At 44.1% G+C, this 12,903-nt stretch overlaps 1 protein-coding gene across 2 annotated transcripts in view; it reads right to left on the bottom strand.

Moving 5' to 3' along the window:
• The window catches only part of CTPS2 (CTP synthase 2), a 235,292-nt gene that overhangs the window by 213,590 nt on the left and 8,799 nt on the right, over nt 1-12,903 (bottom strand). Inside the window, exons 2-3 of one of the 2 annotated variants that reach the window (XM_073668038.1) lie at nt 11,789-11,849; nt 11,079-11,284 (exon numbers count right to left, since the gene is read on the bottom strand). In XM_073668038.1, the coding sequence (XP_073524139.1) occupies nt 11,079-11,284; nt 11,789-11,832 (250 nt within the window). In that variant the 5' untranslated portion in view covers nt 11,833-11,849. The remainder of the gene's footprint in view (nt 1-11,078; nt 11,285-11,788; nt 11,850-12,903) is intronic. The other variant, XM_073668039.1, reaches the window with a different exon arrangement.

Below are 12,903 nucleotides of genomic sequence, written 5' to 3'. Positions count from 1 at the left end.
GATGTAAATAGGCACAATGTAATGCTTAGGCTTTTCCTGTGGTGGTGCTGCGGGGAAATTTAACACTTGATATCAGGTTTTCCCATAAATTACAATTGATCGCTTTGTGTGCGAGATAATTTTTAAACAGTTTACTGCCAAGAAACTTTTTAATAGTTATAACCTATGTCACTCCAGCTCTATTCACCGCCCCTTCCTGTTTGACTGACAACATCTATGTCGTGTGAGGCAAAGGAGTCATCAGTCAATCAGGAGGAGGAGGCGGTGATGGGCACAGAGTCGACCAGGCACAGGAGAGACCCCAGAGTATTTTACAAATTCAATTCAGCATGCTAGCAAAACCCATAACAGGAGGTTGCAATTCACATCACAAGAACTGGATGGCCTAACATACAGTATAAACATGTCCCGACAGAGTATCGTTAATTTTTTTTTTTTCAGTGCTGGTAATCTTTTGGCACACATCTGAGGATATGCAATGAAGAAAAAGGAGGATTCCAGCTTCAGGTTCTCCAGTTAAAACCACAAATTTATTAGGTAAGTATAAAAAAGTTACAACCCCTGTGTAGGGATAATTAGCAAACGCGTTTCAGAAGAGCGTCTTTCACCATCTCCATTATCCTTTGTTGCAATGATTAAAGACGCTCGTCTGAAACGCGTTTGCTAATTATCCCTACACAGGGGTTGTAACTTTTATATACTTGCCTAATAAATTTGTGGTTTTCACTGAAGATCCTGCCGCTAGAATCTTTCTTTTTCTCCATTGCTTTTTTCCTGCGGCACTGCCGGACTCCATGTTTTAGACCTTCATCTTTTTCCTTGGTCTACATCTCAGGACATGTTGCATCAAGGGAAGAGGCAGCAAAGCACACATCTATAACTTAGACATTCTCAGAAATATAAATATTAAATAAGAATTAGCTGAATACAAAGGGCCAGATTCATCAAAGCTTTCATAGCAGAATTCTGGCGTATGAGCTTTGAAAAGTCCCAAAATTTAGGCGCAACTCAGAGTTGCATCAAAATTTTGCGACTTTTGGCGTTTTCACATCAGTTTCACCCAGCTCCGACAAAATGGGCGGAACTGAGAGGGACAGGAGCGTGGCGACCACCACTTGTCAACTTCATGATGAGCAGTGGCGTCCAGTACGCCACAGTTCTTACTAGTAGGATTTGTAGTGAGTAGGGGGGAGCATACAGGGGTGTAACACCGCTCATCCAACGCTACTGATTTATATGCCTTTTCATTAATCAGGAGTGTCTGACTCCAGCACACCTCTCCTGTGTGTGAACAACGCCAGTCTTGATGAATCGGATGCAAAATGTTTATCAACCTAACAGAAAAGTATTAATCAAGTGTTTGTATATATATATTATATATTATATATGTAATTGTGTTTTGTACTTGTATATATATACTGACTGTATCCCCATATTTAGAATGACGTCCATGTTGGCCGGAGCCATGCAGTGTACATCTTAGGCAATGTATGCATTCCGTGAGCAACCGCTCGAGGATCCATACTGCTGCGAGAGATGTGAGCATATCGTGCACTTGGAAGCCCAAATTCTGGATCTAAGTGCTCAGATAGCGGTACTGAGGAGCATCGACAACATGGAACGGAGTTTGCTGCTCACCGAGCAGACACTCAATGGGTCAATACTGGGGGTGGAGCATAGAGGGGAAGTGCAGGCTGAACAGGCAGGGAGCTGGATAACAGTTAGGAGGGATAGAGGGAAGAAGTATAGGAAGGCTGGTTCAGAACCGGCATTATTGGAGCACGACAGATCCTCTGACCGCCGGGGGAGTGTATGCTCCAGTAATGAGGGGGAGGGGGGAAGTGTAGGGCAGGCAAGACAGGTTCTGGTAGTGGGTGACTCTATTATTAGGGGGACAGACAGGGCAATCTGTCACAAAGACCGGGATCGCCGAACGGTGTGCTGCCTCCCTGGCGCTCGAGTCCAGCACATCGCGGATCGGGTTGACAGGTTACTGGGTGGGGCTGGCGAAGACCCAGCGGTCATGGTCCACATCGGCACCAATGACAAAGTGAGTGGTAGATGGAGGGTCCTTAAAAATGATTTCAGAGACCTAAGTAGGAAGCTTAGGGCAAGGACCTCCAAGGTAATTTTCTCAGAAATACTACCAATCCCGCGAGCCACACAGGAGCGCCAACGGGAAGTTAGGGAGGTGAATAAGTGGCTAAAGAGTTGGTGCAAGGCAGAAGGGTTTGGGTTCATGGAGAACTGGGCCGACTTCGCGGTCGGCTACAGGCTCTACCCTAGGGACGGGCTGCACCTCAATGGGGAGGGTGCAGCGGTGCTGGGAAAGAAGATGGCTAATAGGTTGGAGGAGTTTTTAAACTAGAGACGGGGGGGGGAAACCAAGGAAATAGGTGGGATGTGAGGCAAGCAAGGGGGAAGGGGAGAAGTGAATATAATGAGGGTAGAGAGGGGGGTGGGGATAGTACAGTTAGATCGTTAGAGAAGAATAGGATGCTAAAAAACCCCAAAGTTTTATCTTGCATGCTGACCAACGCAAGAAGCCTGACCAATAAGGCGGATGAGCTGCAGGCGCTTATATCGGAGGAGAGGTATGACATCGTAGGTATAACAGAGACTTGGCTAGACGATAGCTAAGACTGGGCGGTAAATTTATTAGATTATAGTTTATTTAGAAGGGACCGGAAACAGGGGAAAGGCGGAGGAGTCTGCTTATATGTAAAGTCATGTCTAAAACCCAGACTAAGGGAAGATATAGGAGAGGGAGAAGAGGGGGTCGAGTCCATGTGGGTAGAGATAGAGGGAACTAAAAATAATAATAAAATATTACTGGGGGTCTGCTATAAGCCACCAAATATAACAGAGGAGAATGAGAATCTGCTATTAGGACAAATAGACAAAGTAGCAAAACATAATGAAGTGATTGTAATGGGGGATTTCAACTACCCGGATATTGACTGGGAAACAGAAACCTGTAGATCTCAGAAAGGAAAAAGGTTCTTGACAAATATTAAGGATAATTATCTCTCCCAACTAGTGCAGGAACCAACGAGAGGGAAGGCCGTGTTGGACTTAATATTGACTAATAGGCCTGATAGAATAACTGAGATACAGATAGGGGGGCACCTAGGTAATAGCGACCATAATATTATCGACTTCAAAATGCCCTTCAGTAGGGTTATCAATAAGGGAACAACAAAAACATTAAACTTTAGGAGGGCGAAGTTTGATCAGCTGAAAGAAAGCCTTCAACTTATTGACTGGGACAAAGTTCTTAATCAAAGGAATACGAATAGTAAATGGGAAACCTTCAAAAGAATTCTGAATACTCAGTGCGAGAGGTATATACCGTATGGGAATAAAAGGGCCAGAAATAAGAGGAAACCAATATGGTTGAACAAGAACGTAAAAGGGGCGTTAAATAGCAAAAAAGAGGCATTCAAGAGATTAAAACAGGAAAACAGTAAGGAGGGGCACTAATGTGTTACAAGGAAAAAATGAGAACCTGTAAAAAAACAAATAAAAATAGCGAAGGAGGAAACAGAGAGACGTATTGCTAGGGAAAGTAGATCAAATCCCAAACTGTTCTTTACGTATATAAATAGTAAAAGGATTAAATCGGATAATATTGGACCGATAAAAAGTGAGGAAGGCAAAATCATAGAGAAAGATGAGGATAAAGCTAATCTATTAAATAATTTTTTTTCGACAACTTTCACAAAGGAAATCGAACTAACAGGAGAAATGAGAAGTGACAAACTTAATCCTCCACTAAGTATGACAAATCTAACCCAAGCTGGGGTACAGAAACGCCTTAGTAACATTAAAATAAACAAATCACCAGGACCTGATGGCATACACCCACGGGTACTAAGGGAACTAAGTAATGTGATAGACAGACCGTTATATCTTATATTTAAGGACTCTGTTGAGACTGGGTCTGTGCCACTTGATTGGCGACAGGCGAATGTAGTGCCAATATTCAAAAAGGGAGCAAAAAGTGACGCTGGAAACTATCGGCCGGTGAGTCTGACGTCCGTTGTGGGCAAAATTTTTGAAAGCTTCATTAAAGAGGCGATTACGGAGCATCTTGATGCTAATAATCTTTTAATCCCGAACCAACATGGATTCATGAGGAATCGCTCCTGCCAAACAAACCTGATTGACTTTTACGAGGAGGTTAGCTCTCGAGTAGATCAGGGGGAACCAGTGGATGTCGTGTATCTCGACTTCTCAAAAGCGTTCGATAGCGTGCCACATAATAGGTTGGTATACAAAATGAGAATGATGGGGCTGGGGGAAAATGTCTGCAAGTGGGTAGCTAACTGGCTAAAGGATAGAAGGCAGAGGGTGGTTATAAATGGAATATACTCAGATTGGGTAAGCGTCACTAGTGGGGTACCACAGGGGTCTGTACTAGGCCCAATGTTATTTAATATCTTTATTAACGACATAGTCAACGGGATAAATAGTAAAATATCAATATTTGCAGATGACACAAAGTTATGTAAAACAATTAATACAAAAGAGGACAGTGCAGACCTACAGAGGGATTTGGATAAGCTGGGTAGGTGGAGCATTAAATGGCAAATGAGGTTTAACGAGGAGAAATGTAAGGTCATACATATGGGAAGGAAAAATGGAAGTCACCAGTACTCACTGAATGGGAAACCATTGGGGAATTCAGAGATGGAGAAGGACTTGGGCATCTTGATTGATAGCAAACTAAATTGGAGTGCCCAAAGTCAGGCCGCTGCTGTAAGGGCAAACAGGGTAATGGGATGTATCAGAAGAGGTATAGCTGCAAAGGATGAGAACATTGTTCTTCCACTGTACAAAGCACTGGTCAGACCACACTTGGAATACTGTGCTCAGTTATGGGCCCCAATATATAGAAAGGATATAAATGAGCTTGAAAAGGTACAAAGGAGGGCAACAAAATTAATAAAGGGAATGGAGGGACTGCAATACCCAGAGAGGTTGGCAAAACTAGGACTATTCAGCCTGGAAAAGAGAAGGTTGAGGGGGGACATAATAAATGTGTACAAATATGTTAGGGGACAGTATAGAGATCTTGCCCGAGATTTGTTCAAAAGGAGGGATATTACGGTAACAAGAGGGCATTCACTAAGACTGGAAGAGAAAAGGTTTCAGCACCAGCATAGGAAGGGGTTCTTTACGGTAAGAGCAGTGAGAATATGGAATTCACTGAGTGAGGAGACGGTAATGTCGGATTCACTAAATCAGTTCAAGCGGGGACTGGATGCATTTCTAGATACCAGGCAGATTTCAGCGTATACTTAAAAATAAAATAAAATAGTAGGTTGATACAGGGATTTATTCTGACGGCTGGTTTCAGAGTCGGGAGGGAATTTTTCCTCAGGTGAAGATTGGCCAAATAATTTGGGGTTTTTGCCCTCCTCTGGATCAACTTTAGCAATTACAGAACTAACAGGTCGAACTTGATGGACGCAAGTCTTTATTCGGCTTTACAAACTATGTTACTATGTTACTATGTATGTTACTATGTTACTATGTTGTATTATAAAGGGGTTGTCCACTAATCGGAATAACCCCTTCTCAATCTGAATGTTGACCCCCATTAAAATAAAAACACTTCTACTCACCTCCGCTGCCGAAGGGGTTCCAGCAGTGTCAGAAAGCACGTTCCCAGGGCTTGCATCACATTGTTGTGTCATGTGAGCCCTGCGCCCAATCAGCACCGGCTTCACTGTCTCCGCCTTTGGACAAATCGGATATCAAGAGGAAGTCAGACAGCAGCCGGAACCCTGACTTCTTGTTGCTATTCGATACTTCCGAAGGTGGGGACAGTGATACCAGCGATGACTGGGCGCAGGGCTCACGTGACGTAACAAGCTCAAGTGAGTCTTGAGAACGCGAGCGCCGACACTGCTGAAACGGTGCCAAGACTATAAGTATTATTTTAACAGGGGCAAACATTCAGATTGAGAAGGGGTTGTCCAAGTAGTGAACACTGCTGATTACTATAGGTCTGGTATCTATAAACCTACCAATAATTCGATATCGCAGGAGGAAAGGCATCAGGGCACATGTTTTTTTTCTACAGGTATTCTGGCTCATAGAGGGGCAGCCTGTGTGGACGACCATGATGTCCATATGACACAACTGTGCATACAAGTTGGGGTTCTTATTGTATGACAACACCTTTAACTGATGAATTTTTACTTGGGAGAAAAAATTAAATGTCTGGGGGATTATGAGTTACACACACTATATTATTGTGGGTAAAACTCATCTAGATTGTTATTAGCCAGATTAAACAGAATAGGTGTGTTAAGGGCGATTCACACTATCTTTCCCATATCCTTTGGAACTACTGGGGACATCCCCTATTTCTATATACTTCACTGCTCAAAAAAATAAAGGGAACACTTAAACAACACAATGTAACTCCAAGTCAATAACACTTCTGTGAAATCTACCTGTCCAGTTATGAAGCAACACTGATTGTGAATCAATTTCTCCTGCTGTTGTGCAAATGGAACAGACAACTGGTAGAAATGATAGGCAATGAGCAAGACACCCTATAAAGGAGCGGTTCTGCAGGTGGTGACCACAGACCATTTCTCTGTTCTCATCCTTTTTGGCTGTTGTTTTAGTCACTTTTTCACTTTGCCATTGCTCTCACCCCTAGAGGTACAGTAGTATGAGGAGGTGTCTACAGTACAACCCACAGAAGTTGATCAGGTAGTGCAGTTCATCCAGGATGGCACATCAGTGCTAGCTGTGGCAAGAAGGGTAGCTGTGTCTGTCAGCACAGTGTCCAGAGCATGGAGCAGATACCAGGAGATGTGGAGGGAGCCATAGGAGGGCAACAACCCAGCAGCAGGACTGTTACTTGCTCCTTTGTGCAAGGAGGAACAGGAAGAGCACTGCCAGAGCCCTGCAAAATGACCTCGAGCAGGCAACAAATGTGCATGTGTCTGCACAAACGGTTAGAAACCGACTCCATGAGGGTGGTATGAGAGCCCGACGTCCACAGATGGGGGTTGTGCTCACAGCCCAACACCGTGCAGGACGCTTGGCATTTACCACAGAACACCAGGATTGGCAAAGTCGCCACTGGTGCCCTGTACTCTTCACAGATGAAAGCAGGTTCACACTGAGCACATGTGACAGACGTGACAGAGTCTGGAGACGCCGTGGAGAGCGATCTGCTGCCTGCAACATCCTTCAGCATGACCGGTTTGGCAGTGGGTCAGTAATGGTGTGGGGTGGCATTTCTTTGCAGGGCCGCACAGCCCTCCATGTGCTCGCCAGAGGTAGCCTGACTGCCATTAGGTACCGATATGAGATCCTCAGACCCCTTGTGAGACCATATGCTGTTGCGGTTGGCCCTGGGTTCCTCCTAATGCAGGACAATGCCAGTCCTCATGTGGCTGGAGTGTGTCAGCAGTTCCTGCAAGATGAAGGCATTGAAGCTATGGACTGGCCCACCCGTTCCCCAGACCTGAATCCGATTGAGCACATCTGGTACATCATGTCTCGCTCCATCCACCAACGTCACATTGCACCACAGACTGTCCAGGAGTTGGCGGATGCTTTAGTCCAGGTCTGGGAGGAGATCCCACAGGAGACCATCCGCAACCTCATCAGGAGCATGCCCAGGCGTTGTAGGGAGGTCATACAGGCACGTGGAGACCACACATAATACTGAGCCTCATTTTGACTTGTTTTAAGGACATTACATCAAAGTTGGATCATCCTGTAGTGTGTTTTTCCACTTTAATTTTGGGGGTGACTCCAAATCCCGGCCTCCATTGGTTAATAAATGTGATTTCCATTGATGATTTTTGTGTGATTTTGTTGTCAGCACATTCAACTTTGTACAGAACAAAGTATTCAATGAGAATATTTCATTCATTCAGATCTAGGATGTGTTATTTGAGTGTTCCCTTTATTTTTTTGAGCAGTGTATATTCTCGAATGGTATTGTATCATTCACTAGCTTTTTCCATTGGTTGATAGTAGGAGATTTCCCTCCCATCCATCTTAGTGCTATTGCTTTCCTGGCCATAAATATAACCTCCCGAAGGAATATCCGATCATGGTGTGTCCACATTTCCTCGTCCACAATACCCAAGATACAAAACTCTGGACTACATTCAATTGGCATCCCAACTATCAGTTCCAATGTAGTGATCACGTCACTCCAATATCTTCGTATTATCCCACAATTCCAAATAAGATGCCAGAAATCCGCTCCTGCTTCCCCACATCTGTGACATTCATCAGATGCCATTCTACCGAATCTATGCAGTCTTATTGGGGTCATGTAGGATTGATGGCGTACAGTGCCTACAAGTAGTATTCAACCCCCTGCAGATTTAGCTGGTTTGATAAGATGCAAATAAGTTAGAGCCTTCAAACTGCAAACGAGAGTAGGTTTTATGAACAGAAGCATAAATCTTACAAACCAAAAAGTTATGTTGCTCAGTTGAATTTTATTAAATTTTAAACATAAAAGTGTGGGTCAATTATTATACAACCCCTATGTTTAATATTTTGTGGAATAACCCTTGTTTGCAATTACAGCTAATAATCGTCTTTTATAAGACCTGATCAGGCCGGCACAGGTCTGTGGAGTTATCTTGGCCCACTCCTCCATGCAGATCTTCTCCAAGTTATCTAGGTTCTTTGGGTGTCTCATGTGGACTTTATTCTTGAGCTCCTTCCACAAGTTTTCAATTGGGTTAAGGTCAGGAGACTGACTAGGCCACTCCAACACCTTGACTTTTTCCCTCTTGAACCAGGCCTTGGTTTTCTTGGCTGTGTGCTTTGGGTCGTTGTCTTGTTGGAAGATGAAATTACGACCCATCTTAAGATCCTTGATGGAGGAGCGGAGGTTCTTGGCCAAAATCTCCAGGTAGGCCGTGCTATCCATCTTCCCATGGATGCGGACCAGATGGCCAGGCCCCTTGGCAGAGAAACAGCCCCCCAGCATGATGCTGCCACCACCATGCTTGACTGTAGGGATGGTATTCTTGGGGTCGTATGCAGTGCCATCCAGTCTCCAAACGTCATGTGTGTGGTTGGCACCAAAGATCTCGATCTTGGTCTCATCAGACCATAGAACCTTGAACCAGTCTGTCTCAGAGTCCTCCAAGTGATCATGAGCAAACTGTAGACGAGCCTTGACATGACGCTTTGAAAGTAAAGGTACCTTACGGGCTCGTCTGGAACGGAGACCATTGCGGTGGAGTACGTTACTTATGATATTGACTGAAACCAATGTCCCCACTGCCATGAGATCTTCCCGGAGCTCCTTCCTTGTTGTCCTTGGGTTAGCCTTGACTCTTTGGACAAGCCTGGCCTCGGCACGGGAGGACACTTTCAAAGGCTGTCCTGGCCGTGGAAGGCTAACAGTAGTTCCATAAGCCTTCCACTTATGGATGATGCTCCCAACAGTGGAGACAGGTAGGCCCAACTCCTTGGAAAGGGTTTTGTACCCCTTGCCAGCCTTGTGACCCTCCACGATCTTGTCTCTGATGGCCTTGGAATGCTCCTTTGTCTTTCCCATGTTGACCATGTCTGAGTGCTGTTCACAAGTTTGGGGAGGGTCTTAAATAGAAAAGGCTGGCAAAAGAGATCTTTAATCCACACATGTGAAGCTCATTATTCTTGGTGCCTGAACTACTTCTTAATACTTTTGGGGGACCAAACAGAATCCTTGTGGTTTGAGGGGTTGAATAATAAATGACACTCTGAATTAACTTTTAACGTTTTAAAAAAAAAAAAAAAAAAAAAAAATTTGCTGCAGTGCATTTCCCACTTCCAGGCTGATCTACAGTACAAATGTCACAATGCCAAGTTAATTCCGCATGTGTCAACCAGCTAAATCTGCAGGGGGTTGAATACTACTTGTAGGCACTGTATATATAATTGAATTCATTTATTATTCCAGCGCATCATTCCACTGATCATCAGTTATCGTCCTCCTTGTTTAATTGATGTGGGTGACCTTGCGTCATCCACCCTGCCGGGCGAAATCTTGCGCCTGCGCACAGAAATCGTGGCTCACGTCTACACACTATGCTTTGCCCTAATGCGGGCACAGCCGAAAACATAAGTGCGCATGCGTCATCCACGTCAATTAAAGAAGGAGGACGGCGAGCAGCAGTCAAAGGAGGGGTAGAGAGACCCAAAACCATGCCCATTGGACCAATATGATTACCATACATCGTGGGAGAACTTAAAAAGGTTTTTAGAGGGTCTACTGGGTGAGTCAGGGGGTTATATAAGCATTTATGGAATGCAGCACAGGAACTGAATAAGGTGAAAGTTTGTCAGGATTTCTGTTGCCCTTCTACAGTTTAACCCCTAGTGGCTGCTATTGTTCACTTTAATATTGTGCTGCCGTTTCACTCCTTACCACTGGAATCTGCTCTTGTATTCTGCAATTGCCCTTTACCAAGATGGCGGATTCTGAATCTATGGAATCCATCTTGTTTCCTGTTTGGGCCTACTTAAAGCCGCATGGATCTCTCACTCATTGCTTGAGTATTGTGTCTAGCTGCTAGCCTAGTTTCAGTCTCCAGCTCTTGAACACTCTTACTCAGACTGTTCCATTCATTTACGGATTATTTCCTACAAACTCCTTGCTATCTCCAAGAACGTTTACTACCGCTGGCTGTTCCTGCTTGTGCTCCTTCGGACAGCAGTTCTACGCTAGTATCGTATCAGGATACTCAAGCCTTCATCATGGACGCCGCCGAGGGAGGAAAATTGGAGATGCGTGTAACTAAGATGAACTGTTTGCTTACCAAGATCTATGCAGATATGAAAACACTAAAAACAGAAATCCTGACATAGTTTTAGTTGATACAGGACAAAAATAGTGACAGGTTCCCTTTCAATAGAAATTGGTCAGAAATCTGTACTGTAATTGCACCTTTGACTGTTCTTACTACGTCTATACTGAAACCTAGAACAGTCCTCCATCTGCCGATCATACAGCTGGAGAGTACATTTACTCATTGACATTATGATTAATGAATACAAGGAAACCCATAAGATCATAAATTATAACGCACCGTGCTCGTAAGGTGAAAATGTCCCAGCATCAATATTAATATAGGGGTCGATTTTAATGGCGGTCACTCGAAGCCCACATGACTTTAGGATGGTACCAATGCTGCTGGCGATGATTCCTTTTCCAATGCCAGAGATGACACCACCGGTCACCAGTATGTACTTCATTGGCTCTCTACGCACAGTACTCAGGTGTCGAAAGAGATTTCTGGAATATAATAAATCATATTATCAGGATTGGATCTTCCGATGAATACAAAAAATCAGAATGTTTCCAAAGTTGAAAGGAAATTCTCAATTTTGGGGGGGCGACATAAATGCTGCAAATCTACTCTTCCCCCTCTTAAGTGTAAGCAGAGATGAAACTTAAAGGCTATGTGCACCAGGGCTGTGGAGTCGGCAAGCCAAACCACCGACTCCGACTCCACCAATATGGACACCGACTTAGACTCCACAGCCCTAATTTGTACCTTTGCAGAAATATCAGAGAAATTCCATGAAAAGAAAAAAAGCAACCATGTTTTTCTAATCTTGTAAAACCCCTTTCAGGGTATGTTCACACGGGGGAAGCATATGCTGTAGATTTTTCCATCCAGATTTGCAGCATATTAATAACAGCAGTCAAGTTTTTACGAAATCTCATCCACATGATGCAGATAAAATACACAATGGAAATTGACCGTTCTGTAGAATTTTTGAAAAGTGAAATTACCTTCTTCCACCTGTAATATATTGCACAGCCTTTCTCCAGATCATTACAGCTAATCTCCACACTGAAAAGCAACAAAGGCATGATTTCCAAAAAGTAAAAATGATTAAAAAAAAATAATAAAAATGGTAATTACTGTATAAATTAATGCTCAATTTGTGAAGCTGTGCAAAAACCAAACTAAGTGCAACCACAATTCTCCAACTGCCAATTTAGAAGCTTGCTGTCACGCAAGGTATAGGAAAGACTAAGTGCAAGACGAAGGGAAGGGGGAAACGGGGACCCAGACTCTAAGGAAAGGGGGTACTGGAGACCTCCTAGACAGACCTTATATCACCCTGTCTCCCCTAACGTCCCTATATTGGTTCCGCACTAATCGCTGCACAGGAACCTCGTCCTGTCTTTTCCTGGCGTTTGGCCCTGGCTAGGGAAGGGAGGGAATGAGCGCTAGTCGATCCCCACTGACAACTAAAGACAACAAGGGCGAACAAACAAGGGAAGATATCTTTTAGTCGACTTCAGAGAGATGAACACACGTCCTCTTAGCTCCATAGAGGAAGAAGTACTACTCTTGCTCAAGCCTTCACAAGGGGTCATGTGAATATCACAGGCACCACCCTGTATCAACAGCCAGTATTTAAGCACCTAGTCTGGGTGTCAATTAGCCGGATGGAGGTAGCCGCTGGGTCCTAGCGTGAGAGAGCTAAGAAGGTGTCTGTAATGCCAAACGAAGTGATCTTCTGCAACCAACTGCAACACCCATAACACTTGCACATGGCTCTTACCTACTTAGGAACGACTCACATACAGTACTCCCTTAAAGGTGTTTTCTCATTTATTAAATGGGTAAAATAACAAAGTGCTTGTAAAGATAAGCAAATCTGCAATATCCCTATTATTAAAAATCCTCTCGGTTTTCAAAAATGGAGGGGTTTTTAATTCCATAGTTTACTGCTTGTTGCCAAGGTTGCCGACCACCTTAGAGGGGTCCGATTTCCTAGGCAAAGATCGGGTGCTACTATGAAACCAGCTGGCCAGCTAAGCTATAACACTGACCCGAACCGTCAATCGTCATCAGCGTACAGGCCCACCAGGGAGCAGGAAGCCAGGAGTCTAGG

This window comes from Phyllobates terribilis, unplaced genomic scaffold, assembly GCF_046119375.1.
Source record: "Phyllobates terribilis strain yellow unplaced genomic scaffold, ASM4611937v1 Scaffold_2__4_contigs__length_985480577, whole genome shotgun sequence".
Classification (NCBI taxonomy): Eukaryota; Metazoa; Chordata; class Amphibia; order Anura; family Dendrobatidae; genus Phyllobates; species Phyllobates terribilis.
Note: the sequence above shows the minus strand (reverse complement) of the source record. Positions and strands in the feature narration are given on the sequence as shown.